Here is a 27,520-nt window from a genome sequence, read left to right as displayed (position 1 = left end):
TGACAACCTCGACTTTTGTCGTAAACCGGCATAAATGGTACCAATAAGTAATAAGTGAGTGGGAGACAATGTATTGAGTTTTGTAAGTAATGATTAGTGTGTATGTATTTTGGCAGCACTCATGTTAAGACTAACATAACAAGAGGTATAATGACTTTCTGGATGTCATCATCTGTGACATATATTTAAAAGATCAGAGCCAATACACTGCCCTGAGGAATACCACATTTGATTGATATATAATTGTGAAATCACGATATACAATGAGTAAATTCGAGAACCAATACGGTTGTCATCAGCAATTTTGATGAGCGCAGTGATTGCGTTATGATCTCTACAAAATGCAATTCATTGTAAAACTTAAATTTGGTGATAATAGTAAATACGAAACATCAGAATTTATAGGATGTAAGAATTTCCTTTAAACTAGCTTTCTTAATTACAACATTAAAGATCAAGAAAAACTTTGCAGATAAAATCATAGTGAAACCATATTAGCTTTATTACCTTTATCCAAAACTATGTCAATCGAAAATCACAAGCAATTCTCGAATAGCTAAACCCTATTTTATTGTATTGCATAATGTATCTCGTTCATGAATGAATAAATCTCAATGTGAAATTAGATTAAGTGGAAACCTTCAATCTTTCGTGTATCCGACAACGATAAGTTGTTGTTAATACGCCAAAAATTGTCGAAAACGAACTTGATCATTCGCAAAGCACATTTATTATAAGCAGTTTTTACAAGTACTTATTTACTTTATAAGAAGAGCGGCACAAATAGCTAAGAACTCAACCGATCTCTCTATCGTTCTCAACATTGCCTGTCAAGCACTTTTCTGCACTATTAAATTTGCGGCCTTATAACGACATAGATTGTCCTCTGACGTCATCAACTATCCTCGGAATGTCCTTTTAGCTAACATTACTATCATCAGTTGATACCACAAATTCCGCAATTTTCATAAATCTTATCGCAAGCATACCTGAGCATACACACAAATGTTTGCTTCCTTAATGGAAAACTTAATGGAGAGATGATAGCAAGAAAATTTGGTACAAGATCCCGATATAAAGAACCCAAATTTGAATTGGTATCTCTAAACTATCCTTGTGAACATCTACATAGAAGTTATTGAAATCTACATAGTCGAACAATCCAATTAAACGATGTATCTGATCTCCATAACTTTTCAATGGATTTAAACAATTTCAAATAAATTTAAAGTTTGGTGTAATTGTTTGAAATTACAATAATAATTTTCATACACGAAAACAATTTCAATTTTAATACGATTATTTTGAAAGAGCAATTACAACTTGGATCATCCTCCAACAGTTTGCCAAATTAATCGAAACAGTTACAGTTCCCGTTTTCGAGAGGGTTGACTTTGCATTTGTCCCTAAAACTATGTCCCAAAACACTCGCCCTACCATCCCTTTAAGATAACTTTATTACTGGCGCATTATCGGAATCCTTATGCTCCCTCTCACTTCGAAGAACAAATTCTCCAGTTCCGAGATGAAACTAGAGAATTTGTCGTCCAATTCGAAATTGGGGAAATGTAAATAGAAGCTATAAGTGGAATGGTGCATTGCGGAAAAGTAGAATGAGAAAGTAGGGGGTTTGAATAAAACGAGGTGGAGAGTAGAGAAAAGGGGACGATGAGAAAGAAGGAGTTAAACGAATTTTAGAAAGATAGAAAGGGATGAAGGGGAGCGCAGGAGGGTTGTAGCCGGTGCTGGATTAACAGCAACACCGCAAAGGTACTCGTCCGAGCTAAAATGCAGTTTCATATTGCGAAATTAAATTTCCCGGAGCGCCAAGACTTTTACTACGTTAGTGCGAGGGGTGGGCCGCAATTTATCGTCGCTGTAGTGGGATTTATTTCGGATTTTAGCGTTCCGGTAACAGTAGCTCCAGCTCTACCCGTCATAATTGGCTTGGGTGTACTAGCTTCCCGTGGCGTTTATTCACCCTTTTAGAAAGTTATAAGATCTAATAACAACACCTCTACTATTATCTACACAAATAACTTAAGTAATATTAAAGAATAGATATTCTTATATGTTATGACTCAATTCATTCGATGTTTCAATCTCTGTAAACTTATATCTTTTATCCCTAATCATCGCTTGTAGTCTTAATAAATGAGGATTAATGAATTATTTTATTTATTTCTGTATTTCAAACCTACCAATCAAAAAGGCCTGCTTGTTTTTTCACTAATTAAAGGCTTTCGAACGTATATGATGTTAGGTTTGCTTGATAGGCGGTTTCGTCACAACTGCAGGTGTAATTTACAGTGTTAGAAAGTAGTAATACACGATAACACTACCCTAACAATCACCAAGGCAAATAACTCATCAAATATTTAAAAAATCAATTTTTTTTTTTCCAAAGGAAAATAAAGTGGGATGGTCTACGAACTTACTTGTATTTTTATATTTAGTTTTATTAATACCAAAACCAAAAAGAAATCTTTTAAAGTTATATAAATTCATAACTATCTTAAAATTCGGGTTGGAAACATGAAATGCGTCATGTTCGCTCAACTAAAAGCAAATCTCGCTAAGCCGATTTAATATTTTGGTATGCAAAATACTTCCGTTCGCTGACATATAAAGATAACGATAAATTAACTAACGCAGCAACTTTGATGAAATATCTACGTATAATATCCAAAACTAAATACTTGAAAGTTATGATGTCTAAAAAATGCAATTCATTGTACAACTAAAATTCGGTGATAATAGCAAATGTGAAACATCAGAATATATAGGATGTAAGAATTTGCTTAAAACTAGCTTTCTTAGTTACATCATTAAAGATCAAGAAAAGCTTTGCAGATAAAATCATAGTTAAACAATATTATCAATATAGGAATTATCCAAATCAACAAAAATCATTGGGGTTCATCCCAACTTGGTGGATCTTGGCGGAACTTGATGAAGTATTCACAAAACACATTTATTATAAGCAGCTTTTGAGAGGCACGAATAGCTCAGAACTCAACCGATGTCTCTATCGTTCTCAACATTGCTTGTCAAGCACTGCTTTTCTGCACTGTTAAATTTGTGGTCTTATAACATATGTAAATTTCCTCGGAATGTTGTCTAAGTAAATGACCTTTTAGCTAAAATTACAAGCATCAGTTGATACCACAAATACCCCAATTTTCATAAATCTTATCGCAAGCATACCTGACCATACAAACACACAAATGTTTGATTCTTAATGGAAAACTTAATGGAGAGATGATGACAGGAAAATTTGGTACAAGATCCCGATATAAAGAACCCAAATTTGAATTGGTATCTCTAAACTACCCTTGTGAACATCTACTAATAATAACAATAATTAACTAAAGCAGCAACTTTGATGAAATATCTACGTATAATATCCAAAACTAGATACTCGAAGAACCCACTGCATAATAAAGGTGACGAAGACAACTTTCTAACAACAGCACTAAAATCGAATCCATTACTGGTAGACACAAACAAACAAAGTGGACATTTGGACAAATAATGTGAATATCGACAATGTATAAGAAAATAACTAAAAAGGTTTCTCTCTCTCTCTCTCTGAGTTTATTAAAACTTGTATCTTTTTTCAACTGATCGATGTTTCTGGGGTTTGTTAACACACACTTCGCTCTGTAAATATCCCCATAAAAAGAAATCAAACGACGCTATGTCTTGGAAAAGAGGGGATGATTCAAAAAGCCTACGGCGATCTATTCACTCTGGAAAAATATTATCTAAATACGATCGGACAGGAATGGCATAACGAGGTGGTGTGCATCTTTTTGATGTGTGAATTGCTTATTCAGTATGTCAACTTGACTTGCATCTAAATATAAAGCTGTTAATATTGAAATCAAGTCTTCCTCTATACATTGCGCTAGTCAGGTTTCAAAAATAGTTTTCTTGGAAATTGCATTACCGAATCCTAGATGGGTGCTGACATCATCGTTTTATTCAAAGAAAAGGTGGCTTCAAAAATTAATATTGGAAGGGGTAAAAAGCAAAACGGTATGAGTCCATTTTTGAGTCAAAACGAGCTTTGTGCAGATTTGGGTAATTTATGAGTCAAATTAAATGTGTTATTAAAAATCGGAAGAATCATGAATGTAAATTGTTGATAAAGTTAAAATTACAACAGTCATATATGGATTACTATAAAGCGAAAAACTTTAAATCTGTTTTTCTCCGCTTTGAAAAATATTTAGCTTTACAATATTTTGTAGTTTTTTAACAATTATTTTGTTAGTTTATTTTGCAGATATAATCCTTGTGGTATTTTTATATCCTTCTAATTACTCCTTTTAGACCAAGTAAATGCATTACCAGATTCCGTTCCGAATCTTTCCCTCAATGTTCTAACTTTATGGCAGACCAAATATTCTTCTGATGTATCTTTTGAATATCTGTTGAATTTCTTTCTATGTTAGGCTACTTCATATTGTTAAATTTACGCTCGGCTCATAAGCACTGTGCTTATCTGAAGAAAGTCCGACATTAACAAGCTACTGTCGTCACCAAAAAAATTTTTGATATTCACTTTTTCCGCTTCCTATAACAAATCTCTCACCAGATCAGAATTATCTTTCAACCTTGATGATACCTGCTTTAATATAATTGCTTTATATTAGTATAAAATTAAAATAGGAAAAAATATCATAACTTTGAAAATAGCTAATTTAAGTAGTGCACTGGGGTCTAGCTGACCCCAAAGTAATTTGTGTTCAATGGAATGTCAATAAAAAATTGACAAAAAACAATCTCCAGCATAGAAAAGGAGATGCTAAAAAACAGATGGCAGTGGAATAACTGGAGTATGTTATTAATTATTAAGAAAAAAAACGGAAAAGCTACAGAATAACTACAGAAATGATATAACATTTGGGAAAGTGGCAAGATAAAACAGTACCAAAAGATTGGCAAACGACGGTAATATAAGAAATGAGATAAAAGAAATCAGTAAGAAGGATAAGTAATAAGTAGAAAAATATTAAGTTAGCAAGATCAAAGTAATAATAAAATAAACACTAGATGAAGCCAAGAAAATGTTTTCTCTTTATGAATTGAAAGAAAAACTGCGCCTTTTGGTTACTAAAACGATTGCTAGTAAGACAACTACTCCATAATATGTTATTATTTTGCCTGGAATCATAACCATCCCATTACACATTATAGGATTTCACATTTAAATGATATACTAGATAGTGGAAACAACCACTAGATGCTGTATCTAATCGAATGCTGTTTCTAATTCCTGGAAACGATAATTCTAGAGTCATTCATTGAACACTGGGATCATCCACTAAACATAGAAATCAACTACTCGACCTAATTACTATGTACAGTATACATCAACCTTCAAGATAGTGAAACCAATTACCACGGATATTGCTCCCAACAAGTGGGTACTGGATTCATCGTGATATTATCTACTAGACTCGGGTTCTAATCACTATGTAAACTATATTTAATTTCTGTATGTTTGATCAATTCACTATGATTCTCAACAAATAGGTACTAGAATCAATCCCTAAATTTTGGAATCTGGAATCAACAATTCATACCTGTGTCTGTAGTATTCATAGATACAAGTCCGAGATGGGAAATAAACTCCAAGCGCGGCGACACTAATGTCATAGAGATTTATATAAACCAGTAAAATTGCTTCAACGACAGGCTGTCGTAATGCAATCTTGTGATTTTGCTAAATAGTATCATAACATTTTGTCAAAACTACTATTAGATAGACCTAATTATTAAATTAGGACAGATTCAAATATCTTTTGTACAGAAGTTATTGGCCTGACCTTTGTAACACAGCGGATACTAAAAAGTCTGGATGCTGTAAGCAAAAAGTCGGAAATCGATGTCAAATTGTAAACAGGAGGCGACACTACTGGTTAATAGTGACACTAATGATTAACAGTGTTACTTTTTTTAATTTGGTTGGTATAGTTTGAAGAATGTGGGAAATCCATATAGCTATGGTGATTTAGCTAAACCTAAAAAATTAGATACATAGCGTTTTGTGAAAGCCACATATTTATGATCTGAGACCGGCTTTTGACGTGTGCATGGCAACGTAAGGTTACGTTCTCAAATAGTTTCCGTGGAAGCTAATAACCCATCCACCATGACACAAAGACAATTAATTACCTGTGTTCGTCTCTGTACATCGTATTATTGCTTTAATCCCGTATAGTCTCTATACCACTTATTTCCGCTTTGTCGTCTAAATTAAACTCAAGGTAGATTAAGTTTTTAGATTTCCGTGAAATCTAAAACGTGAAAAATACAATTCATAATTCTTAAAAGAAATTCTATACACCAACCTTACTGGAGTGCATCCAAAAACCCCACCCCATCTTAAAATTAGAATCTCCCATACGTTCAACTTCAACCCTCGTACTCCTTTTGTAGAACTTATTCAAACGTGCCAATCAGCATTTCCAGTCGTGTTTTTGGATTAATTAAAGTCCCTACGAGTCTTGTATGGGGTAGAGTTAGATTAGGGGGTTAGTTTTGGGAGGAGGGGGTGTTGGTTCATCGCGACGGCAGGCGTCGCCATCCCGCCATTAATACGAACGCGGTGGTTCCAATCGCCTATCCTATACGTTATGGTTATTGCTTATGAAAACGTAATTTCACAGCCGGCTGCGTTCACGGATCGGAGTCGGTCGCGGTCGGAGGCGGCCGTGGGCGTCGCGATGCCGCCCCGACGTCGATACAAATTGCTTTTATTCAGTACGAACGCTACCAACCCCCTTCAACGTCCATTTGCATCGGTAATGTCCATGGTTTTTATTTATGAATGTTACAGCATGATCGATTTTGAAAGTTTAAAACACAAAATACAAAAAAAATTTACTTCAAGAAACAATTAATGGATTTAATGAGTGTTAGTGACACGGTTACATACGCCCCTAATGTTTATGACTATCGTAAAAAAGTCTAAAATTTGACTGAGCAGATGAAAACTACTGTGCGTTTTGTTTATTTGTAGGAGGTCTTTGTTTAGGTGTTGGTCCGTTTTTAATTGCGCCTGGAACCCGGGGTTGAGGTAAATAAAACCCGATTCGGTTTTTTTCTTTTCATTTCGTTTTTTCTTCTCGTCTTTTGCGGCAGAGAGAAACGAATACAAACGCTAAAGCAGGTTGTACATCTGCTCTATTTACTTTGACAGCTTTTCTGGCAACTTAATGTTTACTCTACAGGAATACAGATGTTTGTGTATTTTATGTTCGTTCGGAGCTATAGGGAGAGAAAAATATTTAGTTGTTATAGTGCTAGGGTTGTATTTTGAGGAATTTAAAAAATACACACAAATGTTTTGTATTTTTTTTGGGGACTACAGTGGGTTTATTTACCTTTAATATCGCGTTATTGAACAATTTGCGTGAATAATGAAAACAAAATGGTTCTCTGTTTGCTTATTTTCAATTTTATATAACCAAACTACCGCGTGTATTGATGGAAATGTGGTCAGAATAACCTCCACGCATAATAAGCGTAATGCAAACATAACATTTTATGTGTTGCGGTTTGGTTAATTAGTTAGCTTTAATGTCACGTTATTATCCTTTGTAAACCGGATTATTTTTAGCTATTCATAATAATCCAACAAATCGTTCCATAACTTCCACGTTCCTCACGATTACTACCTTCTACATTATTAACTTATCGTAATATTTTTATGATAAAACTTGACAAATGTCCAAAGGACACGCACGAACAACGACAAAAGGGTGTTATTTCGGTGTCAACTTGACAAATACGGAAGGGAAGAAGAGAAGTAGAAGGATGAGAAGGCGTGCGCCTATTGATTTTACACTAAAAATATATGTATACTATGTGTAGACGATATAAAAAGCTCTTTATCGACCGCTTATTAAGTAAAGCTAACACATTCTGGATTATTAAAAATTTGTTTGCCTTCGCTTTTCATTACTTTGGTTTAAAAATTCATTAGGATATTTAGAAATTACAGTAAAACCTCAATATAACGGTCTTCGGATAAAACGGACAAAATATTTTTAAATCATACTATTAATATTATCTATTTAATACATCATCTAGATCAAATGTACCAGCACATATAATAGACAATACAACTAAAATAAGGACTATCCAAGCCATAAGTGAAGAAATAATTATGAGCGAAGGAGTTAGACAGGGAGATTCACTAAGATGACCTGCAAAGACTAGTATGTCACTTCAGCATAGCAGCTAAGCAATACAATATGAAAATATTAACATAGAAAACAAAATGTAAGGTAATATCGAAGCAACCAAGACGCTGCAAAGTACAAGTTGAAGACTCTATAATAGCAAAAATTAGGCATGTTAAATATCTAGGTGTAGAAATTACAAGCTATCGAGATCTATGTAAGGAAACACAAGCACAAATTACAAGAGCGACACAAGTAGCAGGCTGTCTAAGGGACGTTATATGGCGGAACAAAAACATGGGTGTAGAAGGAAAAATGAAAATATATAAAGCCATGGTATGACCCATACTAACATATGGTATCGAGAGGACAGCAGAAACAAAGAAGACTAAACAGAGGATGAAGGCGATGCAGATGAAAGTCTTGAGATCTATGTTGAATGTGACATTGCGAGATAGGCAAATCAACACTTCTATCAGAGAAAATGTAACATACAGGATGTAGTGAAATGTAAAAAAGTAAGAAAGAAAAGGTGGAAGAAGCATGTGGAAAGAATGGATGAGAGGAGATTGGCCAGAATATGCATGTATGGACGACCACAAGGAAAAAGACTACAAAGATGACAGCCCAAGAGATGGGCATAGAGCTGGTTCTCCTCGTCTGTGGAGTAAAGTCCAAACATGAGGCTTGACAAACAGGGATACATCCCTAGTCGAAAGTAGAAGAAGAAGATTTAATACATTAGTATATTTAAATATAAATCTTAGCGTCCATAGATAGAATCGAACTAGGGTTGTTCCTCAAGTTGCTCTAATCCATGTTCATAGATAAACGCGGGGATTGTTGTATATTTTTATTGAACTAAAAGTAAAACTAACACTATACTTAGAACTAGAAACATTCGGGTTTAGCCGTACGTCTCTTAAGACGGCTAAATCCGAATGATTCTAGTTCTAGGTCTGGTGTTCGTTTTAGTGACAGTACTAATGCAAAACTAGAAGTAACACTAGATTTAGAAACATTCGGATTTAACCATACGTCTCTTGAGACGGCTAAACTAGAATGATTCTACTTCTAGGTCTAGTGTTAGTTCTAGTGACAGTGCTAATGCAAAACTAGAACTAACACTAGAACTAGAAACATTCGGGATCGTCTTAAGAGACGTACGGCTAAACCCAAATGTTTCTAGTTCTAGGTCTAGTGTTAGTTCTGGTTTTAGTTCAATGAAAAATATACAACAGTCTAGCTTAATAACAACTAAAACAAGAACTAACGCTAGCATGAGAACATTGTATAATATCGGCAGCGTAGCTTTCTCAGTTACCAAATGGTAAAATGATTTTATTATAATCCTAGTAATTATTGTGAGGCGTTTTATCATGGATGAGCTTTCGTGTAGTAGACAAGCCAATCAAAAGCTGTGAAGAGAAAAGTTTTTGGATGAAATTTTGCAGAGTGAAAACAAAAAGTCTTCTCATTATAATGTGTTATCAGTAGACGAATATGCGAATTTGGTTAAACAAGTAGAAAACGCGGAAAAGTTGAAAAAAAGAACATCATTACAAAAAAAAAGACTGAAACGACTTGCTGTTTTGAAAATTGGTGATGTGAAAAAACTCATTGCACGGTGTGAAAGGAATATAAAATACTTTCTGATTCTCTACTTTCTTTCTTTTTGATAGGCCTTTATTTATCAATGTGTGATGTTTGTCAACAAAAGAAGACAAAAAAGAAAAGAGGGTTAGTAGAGTGTTACAAAGCTAATTCTTCATTCAGAAATGAATAGCAGATGCCAAGTCGATTTGATTGATTTCCAAACACAACCAGACGGGAATTTTCAATTCATTCTGGTTTACCAAGACCATCTCCCAAAATTTGTTCTCCTTCGTGCGTTAACATCAAAGAGGGCTGAAGAAGTGGCTTATCATTTGAATGACATATTCCTAACTGTAAGGGCGATGAGCATTCCTTAATCTGATAATGGCAGAGAATTTGTCAATAATGTTATAAGTGAACTCGCAAATCTTTGGTCAGAATTGAAAATTGTGGATGGAAAACCAAACCACAGCCAAAGTCAGGGTTCATAAGTTCTTGGTTAAAGGACAACAATTCGACGAAGTGGTCGTAAGGATTAAGGTATGTCCAATTCATGAAAAATCGAGCTTACCACTCTGGCATAAAACAATCACCTTACAAAGCATTATTCGGAATCGAACCTAGAGTAGGACTTTCCACTTCGTCGTTGCCACAAGAAATCATAAATAATATTAAGGATGAAGATAACCTAAAGAAGGCAATCGAAGATGACAGCAATATTGAACGGTACGAAGACAGTGATGATATTGTGAATATTGACACAAACGACATTCAAAATGCTAGAAAAATTGCGACAGAAAATTTAGAAAAACAAGCTAAAAGAATTAAAGCTTCCTTTGACAAATCCCTTCCACACCTATTCCAGATGAAGACAAAGGCAGAGATGACCTTCGAAACGTAATTGGAGTAATACTTTAAAAGACTGATGAGGGTCTTTACAAAGTTGGCACCCAACATGGCGTACTTCAAAAACATTATTACAGGTATAATTTTATTAAAATTTTCCATACTTTTCTGTAATAATATATTAAAATAATATTTGTTTTAACTTTTTTTTAATCTTTTTAGAACTGATTTTAGATGTGGGAGATATTAACGAGAATATTGAAATATCTTTAAAGACTGCAGCCACAAAACATTCTGTTGGATCAGGGCAAGGCTGAGTGAAATGTAGTTGCATGAAAAACTGTACAACAAACAAAATGCAATTGTAAGAAAAACAAAGTACTCTGCAATTCTAAGTGCCACCAGAGTAAATCTTGCAAAAATTAGTAAATAAGCAAATTACAGATAAGGTGATTTCGGTGGATGAATATAAGTTGATCTAGTGATAGATGTGAAATTACTGATTAGTTAATAAATAACTTTGATAAATCATATTGACTATTTTATTGCTATTCCTTTATTCAGATTACTTTGAAAAGCTTATAGAAGTTACAAACTAGGTGAAATTAGTTCAGACTAGGACGTACCAGTTTATCCTAAAGCATGTAAATTCTAACGAGAATAAACCGATTCGACCTAGGCTAAACTCAAGGTTTATATATAAAAGGTTGTCTAGGTTCGTACGCAACCATACTGCGCATTACGTCACATGTGGAAAATAATACCGCCAAGCAATTCAAATTAAACAAATGCATGGAACACCATATGGTCATGAGGTTGCGTGCGCAATCCGTGATAGCTTACGTCACGAAACACTCCTGCTCTTGCCCCTCGCCCACAAACTAAAATCAAAGTATTGCAGCATAGGAACTTAAACAACCTTTAATATATAAACCTTGGGCTAAACTGGCTTATACTATCGGTAACAGGATGAACGAGTTTGGCCTAGGCTATACTGATTTGTTCTATCGCGTGTAGGGAGAACTGGTTTGGTCTAGGTGAAACTAGTTCATCCTAAAATCGGGTTTGGCCGGTAACATATACATCGATAAAGAAAAGCTAGTTTTTCGAGCATTAATGCTACTGCCTCGGCAACTAACCTGCCTCGGCTTCTAATACTATACGTTCTTATTGAATAATAAGGTTTACAGTTGATTTTCAAGTATTTGTACTACTGCCTCTGCAGCATAGCTGCTTCGGCAACTAATTAGCACTTGTATCTTCAACAATAAATTTAATATCTTTTTAAATTTATGTATATTCTACTGGTTCAGTTTTCAAATGGTGTATTCACTGTAAAAGATAAGGTGTACTACCTGCTTTATGAGTATGAGTGCTACTGCCTCAGCAGCGTTGCTGCCTCGGCTTCGAAACAATATCTTTATCGTAAAGATAAGCTCTTTGCTTTTTAGGTTTTGATACTATTGGCTTGGCAGCTGCACTGGCTCGCCTTAGTAACATCTCTTAACATCTTCCCCATTATCTCATAGCGTTAGCCCTGGAACTATTTTCAACATCGTCTGCAATATCCCTTTATATTGATCCTAACTTTCCAGAAAACATTTTGAGCTCATGAAAGAAAGATCATGACATAACTCAATAATCACGGAATTAAATATGAGATAATAATTAAAATATAAAAGTAAACCTACATTACTTTTTAGTCAACTTTTTAATTAGGATGTAATTTGTTTTTAAAGATTTATATATTTCAAATAAATAATTACAATTTAAAGCAAATTTTTTGTTGTGGCAAAAAAGCTCGAAAAGGATAACAATTGGATGAATGTGCCAACAAACAAAGGGATTTCGAGTGGATTTTACAACATATTTTCACGCATGCGGTTTTTATTAAAACAATTTCGTTGTTTTACGTAGATAAAAGTCGAAATCGTCCTTTCGCATATTTGCACGTATAGACAACTTTTAAATCCGTTTTTTTAAATTAAAATAATTCAATTCTCTTTTTCAAACGGATTCTATTTAGACTTATTTCATTTTAATAAAAATCTAATGAGGTGGGGGAAGATTATATTTATTTCGATCTTAATCAAAAGATGTTTATTACGTGTCGAGGACAGTCGGGCACGTGTCCTGAACACGTGAAACCCTCCCATTTCAAAACATAATTTGTCAGACATTATCATAATCGTGGAATAACGAACTGAAAGCGGTTGGGGTTCGAATAAATCAACCCAACATGCATGAAAGCGCCCCCTTTTCAAAGCAATTTTTAGAAGGGGGTGGTCAGTCTTGTAGAAAATCATATTGAAAGATGATGTGCTATCTTAATAATAAAAAAGCGATCTGACCAACATTTAGTTTGTCTCTCATTTTCAAATAAACATTTAAGTTCTCGGTATGAATTTGCATTGGAAAAGGGTTACACAGAAACTCCAACCCCTTTTCGCTTAAAACAATATTATCTTTAACCGTTCGTGTAAGAAACTACGTATGAAATTTAAATTTAAAGAAAACCTGAGCGGCTCGGTCCTTATTCAGATTTTATTTTCGAAGTGGCGCACGTCTTTTGAAGTAAAATATTTACTTTCGTTTAAAATTGCCAAGCCGAAGGTAAAGAAGATGCCACAGGCACGCTATGCGGTTCGATTTTATACTCAATGGAAAGGAAATAACTTCCTGCAATGCACCACAGTAGCTACAAACAACTTTCTTAAATTATTCAGCTACAAATACATTCTAAATTAAATGATTATAAACTTTATACGATTATGATTTTTACATTTTCGTCGGACTCGTATGGTTCTATATCATATTTAATTTTTTATTGTTGCAAAGTAAATATAATTACTCAACTTAGTTTGGAAGAAAGAATGGTAAGATGTAACAGGAGTTTTAGAGGTGTGTGATTGTAAAAGAAATAGTGGACGTCCTAGAGGTATTCGAACGGAAGAAAATACCATAAATCTTCAAGGCGTAATGATTAGGATCTCCAGAAAAGTATTTGATCCAGGGTATCATTTTAGGCGCCATTTTACGTCACCAGCAACGTAATAAGCACAATTTCGTTATTTTAGTACAGAAAGTCTCCATGAACTAAAAGAGAACACCTTCGAAAGTAAACGTATGGTATGGAGATTTTTACAAAAAAATATTATAAAACTTTGTTGTAGATAATTTTCCACTCGGTATTATTCCTTAACGGTTCGACATTATCTAAATGAAGTATTAGTACGCATTGTATTGGAAGAGGTGGGCCTTTATCTTGGCTGTCATGATCGGCACACTTGACTTCTTGTGATTTTTTGCTATGAAGAATGGTGAAAGAACACATGTACTCTATAAGACTAACTGGATTTAGTGACTCAAAGCAACGCATAAAAACGGTTATCCGCTCTATATTTCTGGAAAGGTGTGAACGAGTTATGGCTTCTATAGTAAAAACACTTCGCACAAGGAGTCAAAACCAAAGTGCATTTTATTTGGAACTGTGTGCATAGTTTATTACTATGTTATTAAAATAAAAGTCAACCCCACGTAAGTGATAACATCTTTTTGGTGTAAGTGATTTCTGAATAGTCAAAAACGTGATAAGCAATTGTACACAAGTCGAAGACTGTCTTGAGCTAAACTCGTACCAGTCACCGATTATATTAACTTTAAGAACATAATATCTTAAAATCGAGAAGTGTTACAAGGGTTTACTAATGGCTTCTGCACCGTATATTCGCTTTGGAGATTGACTAAAATGTCAATCTCCAAAATCTCTGAATACTGGCAATATTTGTCTATTTAAAAAGACCAAATAATGCCAATACCTCCGATCAGAAATCAAGACGGCAACTGGTTAGAAATAAACATAGAAGGTTTTAAGATTCTCAGACTATATGGAAAAAATATTTCAACTTATTCCAGGGAACGTTGCTCTCCAACTGTGAAATATCATTGAGCAGGAGAGTAGAGTAATACTATTCACTTCTTCAGTTGAAGTCATAACAGAAATTAAGACAAATTTTAACCTCCAGAATGCTCATGGTTTCTACCATATACCCGGCCGGATTCTGAGCTTCCAAGAAAAGCAATAGTTAAAATCACTAATCTGGTCAATGCTTCATTCAAACTACATTATATGACGAAGCTGAGGACGATAGTTGAAGTGATTATGATCCTTGCCGATAGTGTTCAAACTGTTTGAAAAACTTATCATCAAAAGTATGGTATGAGGGGTTGCACTACAAGTTTGAAATGCAAATATTCATTCTATCCAATTCTGTACAAGATGAGGATACTCTGGATTGAGATAAATCCAAGCAGGCGTGCTCCTATTTAGTGCATTAGAACTAGTCTTTTACCTCCTATAAATAGCAAACTTGCCTACCTTTGATGACAATGTTGTGGCACATTTTTAGATGATACCGCAATTTTGCCAATGGAAATATCAGCAGTGATACAGATTGAGCACAAGCCAGTATATATTTATCAACAAGTAGTTCCCTAAATACAGCTAAACATCTTGGTTCTAATATGCTAAGGTGGAAACCACATGTCATGAAAAGATATGAAGAAGTCAGACTTAAGTACAAGAAAATGTATTGGCTATTGGGCAGACATTCATCCCTGACGCTATACAACAAATTTATGATGTATCAATAAGTCCTCAAACCACTGTTGAGCATTCAATTCAAAGATTTCAAAATACTTAGAGAAATTGTTAATGTCTCACGGCCAAAGTTGTTGCCAAAGACCTAAAAGTGGAAACTGTCAACAAAGTTATCAAAAGATATGCCTCGCATCAACGTCGAGGCTCTCCAGCTTCTGGATAACGTTAGCATTAGTTAAAAGATTTGAACCGGTATAGTGAAAGTGCTGATGTAAGTGATAAAAACCTAGTATACATGAAAGTAGTGTTATATAAAAACGATTGAACCAAGCCAAAGCGACTACCACAGGATAAGTATTTTGTTATATAATTTTTGTAGATTAAAAAACAAAATTTTTGACCAATTTGTATATAAAAATGAGGATCATTGAAAAAATCTATATGAATTTGATAAAGATTAACGTTTTGACAATTTCCATTTATTGAATTGTTTCTTACATTATTATTATTATTAATTACGTTTATTTAAACAATTTATTACAGGTTTATTATGTTTAGTTACTATACATAAAATTGAATTTGACTATCTCGCCTCTATTCACTCGTAGCATTTATGGAGTCAATATAAAATCGATCTAAAGCATCTGCCACCACATTGCAATCTCACTTGATATATTAGATATTTAATGAGTAATGAGATATGATTGAGTATATATAGATTAACTAGTTTGGTCCATTATTAACCTATCATACTTTAATTTTTGTTCTTTAAAATCGTTATAGATTGTTCCGTATCGGTTTGGGGAAAGATAAAATCTCAGCGTGTAGTATAAAAACAAACATCTTTTTGGAGGAGCTCCTATTTTTGGAAACAGAGTTTTATTTTTTATAAAGCATTACAAAGTCTTGACTAGGTTATAATTAACAATGGAGATTTTCAAAGATTTAGTTCAGATGATTGTACATCTTCATTTTTAATTTAAGTTTTTAAATGTTTCGATAGTTAGAAGAGCTGTTATTTCAAATTAAATACACATCTAATATTATGGATATAAAAAAATATTGATTACTCAAGAGTCATTACCCCTCACTAAAGCGCTAGTACATGCGAACCGTGAGTCTACAAATTACAATAGTATTTCAAAGTAAACTACGCAAAATAAGATATTATGCTTTATAAACTGTACATGTTGCAAATATTTTCGAACTAATTATGTACTTACTTAACCTACCCAATTCCTTCCACCCAGCAATCACATAACGCAACTTTTTCGATATACACTTTTCCGAAATCGATCAGTAATTATCTTATTAGGAAGAAAATCGGTGCGGCTATGTAATAAAATTGAGGAGGATGTTTTCTGACATTGATTTGAAGAAAAAAGTAACTTCTTAATTTATACAATATAAGTACAATTTTTAGGAATGGTTTTGCTTTTTCTGAAAGGAAAAAGTATACCTGGGGTCCGAATTACACAAAAAGTAGGATTACATTTCTGGTAATCGTCGTTTATCAACCAGGTCGGTCAGTGAATCGATGCAGAATGTAAAGCATGATGATTTATAGATAAAGTTGGATACAGAGTACTTTCTACGTCTTATTGGATTCTTGATTCTTTATATTGGCAAGAGTTTACTAATTCTATAACGAAGGGATTACGAATGGACATTCTGTATTCAATAAGAACATGTGCAAAAAATGATGAACTAAAGATAATTACTTCTGAACAGTAAATCTGCTCTCAGAGACCCCTTTAATAGTCATTTTCAGTAATTGCATTTTTCTAAGGAATACATTTTCACAGTTAAGCCGATGTCGGCTTTAGCTGAGGCACAATAGTATCTTGCCCAATATTACAGCGATATGGAATTAGCAATTAACAGTATAGGTACTATTACCGTGTTAAAACGAGGCTTCTTGAAGCCGATGCGTTACAATTAAATAAATACTGTTAAAATATTGGGCTACACATTACTGTGTACTATGTTGATCAATTGTTGTAGAGATGCAAGCTTAAAATGAAGAAATCACACATTTTCTATTCTAAGTCCAGATTCTCTGTGGCCGAAGCGAATATCATGTCCAATATTACAGCGATATAGAATTACTGTATCGCCTAGGCTTAACTTAGGAGTAAGAATATATTACAATTATATTAAACAGAGGTCGCTTGCAGTTGAATTCATCAAAACGGATCAATTTTGGAGCTAAATCCAATAACCGGAATTGCCTTAACACCTTTAACAAGGCCTATTCTTAACTTTTGAGTAATAAAATTGCACATTAAATAAAGTTCAATAAATATTTATTGTTCGCGGTTTTACTTTTAGTTATAATGAAAATGTGTATAACTAATAATCCGAATGTTAATAAAATATTGAGAAGAAATAGTTTACGAATTATATTTATGTGATTTATTATGAATAACTGTTATTAATATTATTCTCATCCACCGTTAGTAATTTTTGAACCATTATATTAAATTTGATATATATCGGACTTCATTAAATCCGCTAGGTTGGTACTAATTATAGTTGGGTTATATTCGCTTGCGGATAAAGTTATGTTTACTCATTGCAAACAATTTTGATCACCAATATTTCCAAAAACATTCATACAGTAAAGTCAATTTAGAAATTTAGGGATTTTATACGTTATAACTAAAAATTTAAAATACGAAATCGTTTGTGGATTATATTTTTATGATTTATTATGAACAATTTTTATTGGTACCATTCTCATCCACTGTTATTTATTTTTGGGATTAATCCATTTTGTTGTTAAATGTGTCAAAATTTAAATGTCTGGAATTTCAAATTCACTAACTGACAATAATAGTTGTATTATAATCATTCACAGATAACGTTTTGACTTTCATTACAAACAATTCTCATCAACCCCATTTTTTTTGTCGTTATTTTCAGTATTCGAGTTATAATAAAATATGTTATGCGAAAACGTCAATTCATACATAGATTACTCTTCATTGCACTCCACATTGTTTATCTTGCAATGTTTATTCTTTGAGCCAACTAAATTAGAAAGACTCATTAATTCAATATCAATTATCTTCAGCATTAGTTATTGATACGATACAATTTGCTCAGTACGTTCTTTGTTACTTTGTTCTTATCTTTATGGCCTCTTTGATTTTAGAATTAATACTATCGTGAACTACTTTCAATTAAGATGGACTTAAAATACAATAGATTTTCCAGGTTCTTAATTGTCGCATTAAAACCTCAACATTTTCTTTATAAACTAATGTGTGTTGGAATAAATGCCGGGGCAAATATCGAATATTTAGATCCCGCCATCCCCAAAATAAAAAATTCATTAATATTGAGTGGTCGCATGTCGGGTTTCCAATTGTTAGAAACAGGATGAGGTACGACAGTGATCCCTGGAGCATAGATTCCGAAATGGTGGTCTAAGATATTTAATTTTTAATGAAATAAAAGTTTCTATATTAGATGATGAAAAATTGATGAGAAATTAGTGATCTGTGAGTGTCGTAAATTGATAACTTTTAAGAAAACGAAGAATATACTTTATTATTTAGTAAATAGCTAATAATTCGCAGTCAAGGACTTTGGTTGAAATAATTCTTTTACTGATTGTTCTAAAAACAGTACTAATGGTACCAACACATACGTAGGTGCTTATCCTCGGTAGTTATCGAAGTTTCATTTCCCGTAAGACAAAATAAAAGTAAAAGAGTAGAGTAGTACTCTATACTACTGTATATTTGAAGTTATAACTGATTTGAATAGACTATATAAAATTATTAGTGAGTTTATAATTTGGAAAGATTTTTCTAGAACATGACATTACATTCCAGGCATGCCAATGTGGTCAAGGTTATTAAAACTAATAAAAGAGAACAGTTTTGTTAAGAACTGGCTCAACATAATTAATACCATTCTTAACAATGATAACTTAAGAAATGTTTTAAGTAAATATTATGAGGTCAGATTCTACATAAAAAGATCAATTGTGGCGTATATCTCATTTATTATTTTGATATATTATATATATATATATATATATGAATGAGTTAGAGTGGTAAGTAAGAAATGAATCCGAAGCAAAACAGAACACAAATGAAATATTATATTTTTCGAAACAATGAAAGATATTGTAGAAATGTTTGTACACGGCTCAGAAGTTACTAAACAATTCTGAGCTTGTTGAAATTTATAAATAAAGTATATAATGGATGTAACGCATTTCATTTGACGAACACAGCAACCATTTATTTTACTCAATTTAATTATTAATATTAATTATTAATTAAATTATTAATAATGATCCACATTTCTCAAATATGAAGACAATTTATTGTTGTAATCTCTATTCGCCGTGTATTTGGTGAATAATGAGATTAACATCCATCATGTTGAAGCCACACAGTTGAAAATCACATCTTCCGGTAGTGGTGGCTCCTAATACTATGTAACTAATGAGGATTTATTATGAAGTACTACTGCGTATTATGCCTATTAACTAGGCCATAGTCAGTGAATCGATCTTCATAGGAATTTAGCATTTTGAGAAAAAATTTTGGTCGATTTCTACTTGTTCCCAACTCTCTGGGAAAACAGTCGTTTTTTAAGTCTCCTGAAGCTCTTAGTGCAAAAAAGTTTTTGATTTAAATGACATATGCCGTTTTGATTAATTTATTTGGTAAAAAATTTCGAGATTTTGGAGAAAATTCAATTTATTGTCATAAAAACATTGAATTAAAAAAAATCGTATCTTTGAATCCAATTATTGTAATACCATGATTTATATCCCGATTTGTAGGAAAAAGTTTCTATTTTCACGTGATATAAGCCTTTTTAAAATATTTTGATTATTTCTCTTGATAACAAATTTTAAAATGTGGTTAATTTTAGACAAAATTTCATTTTTGTTATAATAAAAGCATTGAGTTAAAAAAATCATATCTTTAATTCAACTTATCGTAAAACCATGGTTTATATCTTGATTTGTAGGAAAATGTTTCTACTTTCGAATGATATAAACCTGTTTAAAAGATTTTGATTATTTCGTTTGGTACCATTTTTTTAAAGTATAGTCTATTTGTAAGAAAATACTATTTGTATCAAAAAACATCAGATTAAAAAATTTATATCTTTAATTCAAGTTATTGTAAAACCATGATTTATGTCTTGATTTGTAGGAAAAAGATTCTATTTTCGAATGATATAAGCCTATTTAAAAGATTTTGATTATTTCGTTTAGTGAACTATTTTAAAGCATAGTCTATTTTTAAGAAAATCCTATTTAAAATAAATAAAAAAAATCATATCTTTGATTCAAGTTATCGTAAAACTATGATTTATATCTTAATTTGCAGAAAAATGGTTTTATTTTTGAAAGCTATAAGTCTGTTTAAAAGAACTTGCTTACTTTGTTTGGTAAAAAATTGTAAAGTGTAGTCTAGTTTTGAGAGAATACTAATTGTTTCAAAGAACATCAAATAAAAATCAGGAATCAGGAAAAAAGTCTCTTTTTTTGAATGATATAAGCGTTTTTAAAATATTTTGATTATTTTGTTTGGTAAAAAAATTTGGAGTGTAGTCACTTTTAGAGAAAATACCACTTATTGTTGATTTAAATCGTTATCTTTCAAACAAGTTATCATAAAATCATGATATATATCTTAATTTGTAGGAAAATGTCTTTATTTTTGAAAGATATAACCGGTTTCAAAATATTGTGATTATTTCTTTTGGTAAACAATGTTAAGTGTAGTCAATGTTGGAGAAAATACAACGTGTTGCTATAAGTACTTAAAAAAATTGTACCTTTGAACGGAGTTATCGTAATACTACGATTTATATCTTGATGTGTAGGAAAAAATTTCTGTTTTCGAAAGATATAAGCCTTTTCATTTTGATTATTTCGTTTGATACAAAATTTCAGTGTTGCTATTTTCATTTTCTTTTTGTTTCTGTTTTTCAGAGAATGAATTTAATAAAAATCGTAACTTGAAGCAAATTATCCTAAAATCTTGATAAATTAAGATATATTAATTTGTAGAGTTTACATTTTACACATTCAAAACCATTATTTTTAACAAGTAACTTTGAAACCACTTTAAAGGCAGAATACTCTTAAACGAATGATTTATATCTTTATTTCTAATGAAAAGTTTCTTTTCTTGATTCTCTTTAATAGATTTTGATGATTCAATTTAGTTAACGATCCTAAATTGGAGTATATTTGAAATAAAAATGCTTTTTTTTCGGATTTAATAAATGGCGTATTTAAGCCGATAATTGATTGATAAGTTTACAACTGTTTGCTGATTTATAATAAATCTTGGAAACATTTTTACTATTAAGCTCGGGGAATTTATAAACCGATGAAATGAATGAAAAAGAAAGAAATGAAAAAAAGAGACCCGTTTTTCGGGGTCGATCTTTTAAGAATTTAAATTGCAAAAATTTAAATGTCTTTCGTTCTCTCTTCACAACCGTCGACGGTTCGGTTATCGTCTTATGAATAGAAATCGAGCTGTTGAGAAAAGAATTTAATGGGATAAATATTAAAAGATTTTTTTTAAGTTAAAATAAAAAGAATATCCATCTCTCGAAATTATTTTTTTTAAAATAACGTAAAATATCTGTTAATTATAAAATATAACATCTAATTATTGCTTATACAGTTATTATTTATTCAATTATTGTTGATATAAAACATGAGACAATAAATATTAAACATTGTACAAAATAATAATGAATTATATAAATATAAGTTAATAAATTGTTTATGTAAACGCGATTTTATCCTGTTTAAGTATTGATCATGTTTCGAATAATAAATGTAAACATAGTTTTTTCTCGAATTGGGATTTTTACACATTTTTTGTCGCATTAAATTAAAAAGCGTAGCTTTTATTTTAAGCCAAAGCTTTTTGTTTGAAACTTTTTATTGTTTTAATGGAAAGCTAAAAACGAATATTGCATTTTATTTCTCTATTAGGTACTTTTATTAATCATTTTTCGATTTATTTCATCACCGGGGAAAAAGTATTTTTTCGTTAATAATAAATCCTACCTTGGTTCGTGAGTAAAGGGTTCCGCGTAAATATTCCTCACCCTCCGAGGTAGAGGAGGCGGTCTATGCCCGTATGAGTCCATTATTTTATTTTTTGGAAAAACCCAACTTCCAAAATTACCACTCAAAAAACACTATCAACCAAAAAATAATTCACTCACATATTACTTTATTTTATAAAGTCACTAATTTTTGATTTGCATAAAAATTAATGTTTTGAGTAAGATAATTGAAAACTAAAATTTTGATGAAAACTGTTTGTTGGTTTTCCGTGCAAAGTTAACGCGAACTTGTAAAGACACGTTTTCGTTCCGATAAGTAATGTTCAAACCGTTCCATAGTCGACCGATCCGACGTTTGTTGAGCTCTCTAGCTCGGACGCGAATGATTGCAACCGTACGGCAGAAGGAAAGCTACTACCGTAGTGGGGTTGCAGAAGGCCAAAACGGCATTCAATAGTGACCTGGGCATGCGCTATGTCTTTTACCCTCGACAACCCTATAGGGAAACTCGCCTCTCATCAACTCGTTGTCTATCTGTCTACTCACCTGCGTTTATCATCATAACGCACGTAACCCAAAAAAAATGTTATTAACATACCCTTCAAGAAATATCATTATTGTCTTATTTAATAATTCAGTTTAAATTTAAACTTGCGAGAATAGTGATAACATTGGGTGGAAATTGCTTATTCAGTGGCCACCTGCCGTTGTAGTTTCGCTTCAAACTTGTATACGAAAGCGAGGAACGACGACTATCCCAGGGTAAATGGACCAATCCGTAATTGTATTCATAGTCGGCTCATTTAACGCAAATGAATGCACCCGTGATCTGTTTATTGCGGGGCGAATCCCCGCGGGGGTCGCAACGAATCGCATAAAATTTCCATTTCGGGCGCCGATTCTACTGACCTGCATCCTGAATTTCCCTCGATTTGATCGACTATTACCGTCAAAATTGGAAATTCTCGACCGTTGCAACCGGAATCACTTCAACACTATAAATCAACTTAAGAAAATTTGATTCGTCACAAAAATATCTTCAAGTATTGTATAAACTCAAAATCGAATAAAAAATTGTTACTGAACTACATCAAACTACAGTGGTAAAAGTTCAAACTGCTAATGGTTTAATGTCTGTAGCAGCAACGTACATACCGCCGAGACATAATCTCAAAAGAGAAGATTATCAGGAAATTCTACATCTTGAAAACAAATTTATACTTGGAGGAGACTTTAATGCAAAACTTACGTCTTGGGGTTTCGCTTGACAAATAGAAAAGGAAGAAAACTGAAACGTGCAAAGGAGGCCCTAAATTGAGAGGTGCTCTCCACTGGTAAGCCAACTTACTGGCCAACAGCTAGAAGTAAAATTCTGAACCTGCTTGACTTTTTTATTAAAATATATCGCTTAACTTCGTAAACATAGAAGAAGAGTTAGGGCTGGACTCAGATCACTCACCAGTAATTATTACTCTAAATAATAAAGTACCCTTTTTATCACTAACTAATAAATTCACTAATTGGAATCTATTTCAACAAACAATAGATAATAAAATTCATCTTAAAGCTCTTATGAAAACAAACGAAGACATTGACAAGGAAGTAGAAAAGCTCTTAAAAGACATATAAAACGCAGCCTGGGCCTCAACACCTATTTTAACATCAAAACCCTAAATCTTACATTTATCCTAAATTCATTAGAGACAAAATTGCAGAAAAACGGAAAGCAAGAAAGAAATGGTAAACCAATAGAATTCCTAGTGATGAAACTAAATTAAATGAAATAACAGCCGAATTAAGAGCATTAACAGATGGCCATAAACAAAATAATATTCAAAATTACTTAAAAAAGATCTTACTGACGATGCCAGTACCGATTATTCTTTGTGGAAGGCAATAAGAAAGCTTAAAGTTCCAAAAACGCATACACCTCCAATACGAAATAGTGATGGAAATTGGGCTAAGAGCAATCAAGAAAAAGATAATTTGTTTGCTGAACATCTGAAAGAAACTTTTACATGAGACAGTCCAACAATTATGTTAAACAGTGTTCCTAACACAATTCAAAGTAATCAGCAGAGCAATATACCATGTATAAGAATGAAAGAACTGTATTGATATGACCTAATTAATGGAGAAATATTGAAACATCTACAAAACGGGCGATTTCAAAACTATTACACATAATTAATGCTGCTTTTAATGAGGAATACTTCCCAAGTATATGAAAAGTTGCTGAAATAATAATGATACCAAAACCTGGTAAAACCCTCATTATCCCTTACTATCAAAACTACTTGAAAAATTACTATTAAAAAGACTAAAACCTGTCATAGAAGAAAAAGCCCTAAAACCAACACATCAATTTGTGTTTCGGAATAAATATGCAACAACAGACCAAATGCATAGAATAACGAATACTATCGTAAATTCGCCGTATTTTTGAATGTTGCACAAGCTTTCGACAAAGTCTGGTTAGATGGTTTAAATTACAAACTAGACCAAATACTACCATCAATTTATAGTCAACTATTAAAATCTTATCTTTCTGATCGACATTTTAGAGTAAAATACGAAAACGCTTATTCACCACTACATGAAATACAAGCCGGAGTTCCTCAAGAAAGTGAGCTTGGCCCAACTCTGTACTTATTCTACACTTTCGACCTCAGATACCAGAAACTTTAACAGCTACATTCGCAGATGACAGAGCAATCTTGGCTGTTGCAGCAAATAAGTTACAATTGGCCTTAAATTCAATAGAAAACTGGACCAACCGATGGCTAATAAAATTAAATACAAATAAATCGACATACATAAACTTTACTTATAAGAAAGTAAAGTATGTCCCTGTACAGATAAATGGCAATGCAGTCCCTTACGCCGACACCGCAAGATATCTTGGTATGACGCTGGATGCCAAACTCAAATGGAAAGTTCACGCCAAAGAGAAAAATGTGAGGAACTTGATATCAAATTTAGACACCTATATTGGCTTATTGGCAGAAAATCAACGTTATGAGTAAGAAGCAAGTTGCTAACATACAAGAAACTATTAAAACTAAAATGGATATACGTCTGATTCAAAGATTGCAAAGCAATCTATATTATGTGTAAAGCAAACTGGACCACTTCAAAACATTATCTTGTTTAATTTTATGTCAAAAATAAGTAAGTAACTAATTAGTATTTACTAGGAGTTGTACAATTGTGCTATGCCAAATATAATAATAAAAAAAGTATTGTATAAACTAAAAATCGAATAAAAAATTGTAAATCATTTAAATTAGTTTAAGATATAAGTCAATTTTAAACATCACAATACACAAAGGTTAACTAATTGTGAATTGAAATTTATTCAACCTTACATAAATAAATACGCTTGAAAATACGTATCCCAATATCCTTTTTGGATATTTAATACCTTTGTTAGGATATACATCTGTTAAAGCTCACAAAAGCTCTTTTAGTAAAAGAAGGGTTGGGGCGTCAGTTTAATCGGTGTAAACAATCTAGGCGACATCTATGAATATAAATACGTTCCTCGTAAGTCGATAGTCGATACCATCCTTCTCACTTTCTCGTCGTCGTCATCTTCCATTTTCTTTCCTCTTCAAGTTCGAACCTGTTGTCCTATCGAGCGAATACAGTCTAGTGGCTTCGACGATCATTGTCATACATAAAACGTCTCCGTTTCCTCGTACACCTCGTAATCCCCAAAAATTTCCTATATAGAAATTTCGAACGTAGAGAGAAACGCGATCCGTGTTATTTACGCAAGTTTGAGCAAGCACCAACAGAACCGCCTTCGCCGTCTCTCCGAAAAGGAAACATTGTCTGCAACGGACATACACACAAGTCGCAACACGTGCTCTTTTCCCACAAGGGCGATGTTGACGTTTCATTAATCACAATTAACACTTCAAACAAAATTTACAGACCAGTTTGGACCGGTTTCATATACACACTCTAAAAAATACCGCGACCAGAGAATAAGCTTTAGGTGTAGGAAAGTTGGTGTTATTTGTTATATGCAGTTTGTTAATTATAGCTGAACCTAATAAACTGACATTAAAGTATGCAGAGACAAACTGTATATAGTTGGCTTAAACGTTACGGGAAATCATGTGGGAACTGGATTCGTACAGAAACGGGGTTCGAAACGGTTGGTGGAAGAGGACTTGTTTGAATAAGTAACGATGTGTACGGTTTGTTGATGGTGGTTGGGTTATTTGAGGGAAATACTCTACGGGTGCTTTGATGTTATTTAGTTGAGCAGGGGTTTCTTTTAAGTTTTAAACTTTTAAAAGTAATACTTGACTTTTTTGAAACACATTTAAATACTTTCTGGGTATAAATCAAATCTAAAGTCAAAACGAACGATATTTGTTTCCTAATAATCTCAAAATAAACGATATTTGTTAATATAATCGATTTTAAGTCATGAATTAAAGTCATTGGAGGAAAATCTTGAATATAAAATGACAACGCTTTAATTACTAAATTCATAATAAATGATTTTTGTTACTGTAATGTTGCTAAATTAAATTAAATTAAATTAACTGAAGTGGCGGCTTATATTCATCTTTCTCGTATTTTTATAGGACACTGATACACTCGCAAAGTTATAAAAGCATTCACGATCTAATAATAGAGAATTCATTAAAAGCGCTGTAATTTTTGCGATGTTTTTAATTAACTCGGAGTGTCTTTAATTTTAAGTATTAATAAATTCGCAAAATTAGTTAGCGCTTTACTTATTATCTTATTCACTAATATCTCAAGAACATCAACAAATAAGAATATGTAATGACCATTTGTAGAGAAGAATTCTGCGGTTTTAGAGAATATGTTGATAATTGCTAAACTTAATTGCTAATCCCTAAATGACTTCAAAGTGAACATGCTTCTGTATGGAATATCATAATATAATTAATACCGTCTCATCTAAAGTGACACAGTAATCTAAAAAACCCAATTGTAGAAATTAGAAACAGAGGGATACCTATTTGTTCTTTTAAGTAGGTAACTCTGCGCGAAATGAAGCTGCACTAAAACAATTATTGGACAATATAGACCAGCTAGCAGAGTATCACCATGAAATTGATCCAAACCCTTATAGAAACAAGATTTTGACATCATTTGTCGTTAGGTGCTTGCGATCTCATTCGTTACTTTTCAGAGTAGTGATACTAAATTCTACCATTGA

The 27,520-nt window shown here is 32.6% G+C and overlaps 1 protein-coding gene across 4 annotated transcripts in view; it reads right to left on the bottom strand.

Moving 5' to 3' along the window:
• Positions 1-27,520, bottom strand: part of LOC111424234 (tenascin accessory) — a 595,836-nt gene that overhangs the window by 73,853 nt on the left and 494,463 nt on the right. Inside the window, exon 1 of one of the 4 annotated variants that reach the window (XM_023057714.2) lies at positions 22,310-22,705. The exons of the other annotated variants lie outside the window; for them this stretch is intronic. Within the exon in view, the coding sequence (XP_022913482.2) occupies positions 22,310-22,392 (83 nt within the window). The 5' untranslated portion in view covers positions 22,393-22,705. Of the gene's footprint in view, positions 1-22,309; positions 22,706-27,520 lie in introns of those variants that run through there. 4 annotated transcript variants of the gene reach the window in all.

The sequence above is a fragment of the Onthophagus taurus genome, chromosome 11 (genome assembly GCF_036711975.1).
Source record: "Onthophagus taurus isolate NC chromosome 11, IU_Otau_3.0, whole genome shotgun sequence".
Taxonomy (NCBI): domain Eukaryota; kingdom Metazoa; phylum Arthropoda; class Insecta; order Coleoptera; family Scarabaeidae; genus Onthophagus; species Onthophagus taurus.
This window is presented reverse-complemented; position numbering and strand designations above follow the sequence as displayed.